The 5,311-nt window shown below is 27.5% G+C and overlaps 2 protein-coding genes across 3 annotated transcripts; both read right to left on the bottom strand.

Annotated features, from left to right (window-relative positions):
- Window positions 1-1,779: 1,779 nt before the first annotated feature.
- Window positions 1,780-3,290, bottom strand: LOC132928884 (ATP-dependent (S)-NAD(P)H-hydrate dehydratase). 2 transcript variants are annotated; one of them, XM_060993828.1, is made up of 2 exons: window positions 3,157-3,290; window positions 1,780-2,933 (listed from the first exon to the last, which is right to left on the bottom strand). In XM_060993828.1, exons 1-2 carry the CDS (start codon window positions 3,157-3,159, stop codon window positions 2,004-2,006), a joined length of 933 nt encoding a protein of 310 aa, XP_060849811.1. In that variant the 5' UTR covers window positions 3,160-3,290; the 3' UTR covers window positions 1,780-2,003. The 2 variants fall into 2 exon arrangements, with proteins under 2 accessions (XP_060849811.1, XP_060849820.1); XM_060993837.1 differs by having other exon boundaries at window positions 3,002-3,289.
- Window positions 3,291-4,519: 1,229 nt separating this feature from the next.
- Window positions 4,520-5,311, bottom strand: LOC132926380 (52 kDa repressor of the inhibitor of the protein kinase-like). Its single transcript, XM_060990735.1, has one exon. The coding sequence runs from the start codon at window positions 5,309-5,311 to the stop codon at window positions 4,520-4,522; it is 792 nt and encodes a 263-aa protein (XP_060846718.1).

The raw sequence follows: 5,311 nt of genomic DNA, 5'->3' as shown, positions 1-5,311 counted from the left end.
TTTTTTGTATTAACAATATATATGCATTTTAAAATCAATCAGATATTTTATAATATGACTGATATGATAAGTACCTACATAGTATATACAACATACCTATGTAATTAGAAGATTTTTGAAATTAAATATTATTGGGGTTTGAAAACTATTTAATAAAGTACTTTGTGGTTTCATATTGTGTGTGTTATTTAAAAATTAAATATCTACCTATACATATTTTTCTTCATTAATTACACACGACTCATCGGTTATTATTAAAAATTAATTTTAAAGAACAATTTATAGATGCCTAACCACTATTCTAGACTGATACAAGTATGGGATTGGACATTGGTTAATGATTTGGAGTCTTGTATCTGTCCATAAGAATAAAAAATGTATTACTTATTTAATATTTTTACACTTCATGTAGGACAGTAAATGATTGATTTAACTTTTTGCAATGATGAATATGTTTTTTTTGTCCTTGACATAGTTTTTATGAGCGGTAAAAAATAAAAATGCTTTAATATTCAACATTAATCAGCGATTTTTGGTGGAAATGAATATCTAATTGATAGAGGCAATGGTGCCAAAGCCACCTATACATGTAGGACATTTTTCAATTACATTCTTAAATATTATGGGTGGTGGTTGGTTGGGCATGTGAGTGGTGAAATGGAATTAAATAAAAATTGTAGTTTTATTTAATTGTGCTAATATTATATTATTAAAAATATCACTATCAAAATGTCAATATTTTAAAGGGTTAAGCTTTAAAATTGAGAATTGTTTGTTACTTTTTGTAAGAAGGTTAGTTTGTTAGATGAGCGACTTTGGTGGATCAAAAGTAAAAACTCCTAAATCCTACGTTTCAAAATAATCAGAAAAAAAATTATGGTAAAATGAAAATCTACATTCATTTTTATACATAATTATTGGAAATTCAAATTGTATTGAGATTAGATATTCATATGTAAAATAACAAGTTCACTTCAATAGCGACTTGTTATCTACTTTGTTGTAAATTATTAAGAAAAATATTAATCGTAAACATTGGTACTGATTTTAAACATAAGTTAAATTAACTTAGTGGTTAATAACAGTAATAATGTTAATATAGTATAATATAATATAGGTATATGATGGTTTTTTTTAATAATAAAACAGTTAGTTAATTCAACCTTTTATTTATCGTCCTGCTAATAAAAGTAATAAAAATAAATTATATACCTAATATAGTAGTATCTTAAATAGTAGCTGACACATTGACTCTGCTCAGCATTGTTTATCATGTATAATAATTTATTATTGAATTCAAATTGGCACATCCATTACATTGATATGTAGGTATACTCAAAATCTACTTAACAGGTAATTCGGTAGAGTAACTTCTATTTCTTGTAATATTATAGACTGTATTAGGTATTATATATATTATATATTTTAGAATTCTCCATTTTAAACTTAACTGTACCTTAGTACCTTTAATACTATTTTACTTTATCTTAATTTTACCTTTTATTAATGGATTATGTACAAAAAACTAAGGAAAATATTTAACAAATGTAGGAACCTAAGGATTTGCTGATTGTAATATGGCAATATTTTTTATTTTTGGAATGAAATATTTAAAATTGTATTTTTTTATAATTCTATTATAATAAAATGCAAGTTTGTTACCTAATGAAATTAAAAGTAAACATGTAGTAATAAAAAATAAACTCTATATTTTATGTTTAGGTATATACTTAAATTTCTTAAAGTTGTCAGTATTCGTAAAGATTCATCAAGATTAAATTTTATGAATAACAAAGATAAAATAAATTTATTCAATAAAAATCAGACATACTACACAGCACCGATTAGTCAATAACATATATATCTATTAAATATTTAATTATGATACAAACAAACTATTAATTAACATTACTGCTAAGGAATAATTATAATAAAAAATGAAGTTTCAAATTATTGTATAACATACCAATTCTTAAAATAATATAGAAATAAACATATCTTTTTTAGTTGCCGAATAAAGTTTGAAAAGCATTAGGTAGCAATTCAACAATATCTGTTGTAATCATGTTTCGACCTTTTGCTTTAAACGCTAATTTATTTGTATGTCTAGTAAGTGCACTTGCTGCATAAGCAGCAAGAACTTCTGGATCTAATTCATCACAATAGTGAGTTTGCTTGGAAGCCCAATAAGCAAAAGTGCCCATACTCCCTGCTAATATATCTCCTTGACCTCCACATCGTCTAGTTGAACCTGGTTCAGTACACACTAAAGTTCCTCTTATATTTGCTATAACATCTTCAGCTCCTTTTAATACTATAACATAATTACCTCCTAATTTGTTCATAAGTGCCTGGACATCAGTCACTGTTGGTTCATATGTTTGACGCCCAATTAGTCTACTAGATAATTTAGTTAATTCGTGAACATTTGGAGTAAGATAAATACAACCATTATAAAATCGAAATGTTTCTGGTTCAATTACATTAAGAGAATCTGCATCAGCTATTATTGGCATTCTTTTATTGTTAAAATTTGATTCTCTACTAATGTGTTCAAAAATACGTCTAACAGCATCTTGAGCAATAGGGCTAGTACCAAGTCCTGGTCCGACAACCAGAGAGTGAAGCTTTTCTAACCAGGGCTTTAAACGGTCAATACAATCTGGACTGTCCAAATATGGCAACACAATAAGTTCTGGCGAGTATGACTTTATAACTGGAGCAGCAGATTTGAAACAAAACACATAAACAAGATCAGCTCCTGTACGTAACGCACTAATGGCTGCATAGTAGGGAGCTCCTGTGTATTCTTCACAACCTCCAATAACACCAATTCTTCCAGATTGTCCTTTATGAAGATTGTGCGATAAAATTGGTAATAGAGTTTTGCATTTATTCATCATATTTATATGTGAGGTCATTTTGCAAAATATCTAAATACAAATAGTAAACAATAAGTAGTGTTAAAAAAAATTCTCAAACAATAATGTAAATAGTCTACCTATATGTTTTATTAAATTGACAGTTTATTTTCAAATGTGTTTTGCTTCAGTAAAAAAAATATAGTATAAAAGTAAAATATAAAAGGAATAAAAAATAACACGGATATTAAATTGCCAATTACAAACGTAGTATTAACAATTTTACTATATATACCATGAGAAAATTCTTAATATTGGTTTTCCATCTACAATAAGTTTATATAACTATTTACAATACGAATTAAAATATTTAATATACTGGATAAAGAATAGCCAAACTGCCAAACGTACCAAAACCAACAATACGTCAAGATAAGAAGCTCCTAAACTGAAAAGTGTAAAGGTATACTAGCGCTCCAAGGGAATTAATTGTATACTAATGGATTAACTATTTTAAGCATTATAATACAATAATTTTTTTAAACGATTATAGTTTTTATTATAGCATTTGCTCATTTTTTTTGCGGGCGTCCCCAGACATTTTTCTAGGGGGGGGGGCAAAATTAATTTAAAAAATAAATGAATTTTTTTTTATACATTTTATTTATAGCATATTATTATATTTCGTCATTATTACAATTAGATATTATTATAATACATTAGTCTTTTTCATTAAATATAAATTTCAATCTCCGTGGACATTCTCTACCAAATTGTGTCAGTGCATTTTCAATAAATTTTTCTTTATCTGAATTTACTTTTTCTCTATGAACACTCAACATGCATATTCCACAAAAAGAACGTTCTGCTGTACAGCTTGTAGCCGGAAGAGACAAAAATATTTCCAAAGCAACAGCTATACTTGGAAAAAACGTACAGTTACAATTTAACAAATCGATGAAATCAATATCTTGGCAGTTCTTATTTTGCCAAAAACTGTACCAACTTTCTGCTTCAGCTTGTAGATTATCAATTTCATAGAAATCAAAAATTTTTTCAATGCTCTCAAAATACATTTTTTTCTCCAATTTTTTAAATATGTTGGGATGAAGATATTGTAGTAAAAATGCATTATCATTTTTTTTTTCAAAACGTTCTTTTATAGATTGTAAAATTGAATCAATATATGGTATAAAAATTGATACTCGGTAATAATCTTCACAACTCTCAGTTTCATAGTTCGCTCTTAGTGACTGTTTTTTTTTACTGTTCTCGGACATGTAATAACAATATCTAAATCAATGGCGATTGATTTCGCTTCGTTATATAACGTTTGGAAAATGTTATTAGCGTCATTTCGATGATTATCGAACAATTCTAGTAATGAATTAATATGCTCGCTGACTTTATATAGATCTACTGACACACCTTGTAACATATTTGTCACAGGTTCTAAAATAGCACTGTACCTCGCCATAGTTATCATAGAAATTAAGAATGATGAATTTGAGGCTGCAGAATATAAATAATGAGCTCGTTGCCTCGTATTGGAATTCGAATGTATTTCATTATTTTATAATGATTTTAAACTTGTCATTATTGAAATAAAATGTTCTGAAAATACTCGTATACTTTTATATTTAGACGACTAGCGTGTTTCACAAAATAGTGGTGTTAGGTATAAGTTTTCGTCTAAGCGTACTTTCACGGAAAAATCTTATAATATCTTTTATAGTTCCAGTAGTATTACGAATAATCATTATTTTATTTAAATCATTTATAACTAAATTTAACCTGTGATTAGAACAATGAAAAAATAAAGCTTTGTTGTATTTATCACGAATTAATTTACTAACACCGCCTTCTTGTCCGGCCATTGTAGCACAACCATCATATCCTTGCCCATATAGTTTGTTTAAATTTAAACCACAGTCAGTCATAAATGATATAATGTTTGTAGCTACAGATTGAGCATTTAATTTTTCTAATGGAGTAAATCCTAAAAATTCTTCCCTAATTTTTGGTGGATTTGAGTGTTTGTCTAAAAATCGAATTCCTATTGACAATTGTTCTGTTCCAGAAATATCTGCAGTTTCGTCAGCAATAACAGAAAAAGCATTTGCCGCGTTAGCTAAATTAACTATGTCATTTTTAATTAACTTTCCGCATATAGAAATAATTTCATTTTGAATTCGAGGTGATGTATATTTGGCATTTCCCGCATTCTCCGATATATGTTTTTGTAATAATTCATCACCCGATTCAATCCGAAAAAGTAAAAGATCGTTAAATATGCCCGAAGTTGATGTTTTTCCCCGTAGAGAAAGATCATGAGTTGCACAAAACAAAATGCTTGAAATTATTGGTTTTAATTTTTGTCTATTATATTCTATCTGTTTTCGTAACCCTGAATTTGTCTGTTCTAAAATACTTAATTTGTTACCCTTCAT

The sequence above is a fragment of the Rhopalosiphum padi genome, chromosome 1 (genome assembly GCF_020882245.1).
Source record: "Rhopalosiphum padi isolate XX-2018 chromosome 1, ASM2088224v1, whole genome shotgun sequence".
Classification (NCBI taxonomy): domain Eukaryota; kingdom Metazoa; phylum Arthropoda; class Insecta; order Hemiptera; family Aphididae; genus Rhopalosiphum; species Rhopalosiphum padi.
The sequence above is the reverse complement of the archived record's forward strand: the minus strand, read 5'-3'. Positions and strand labels throughout refer to the sequence as shown.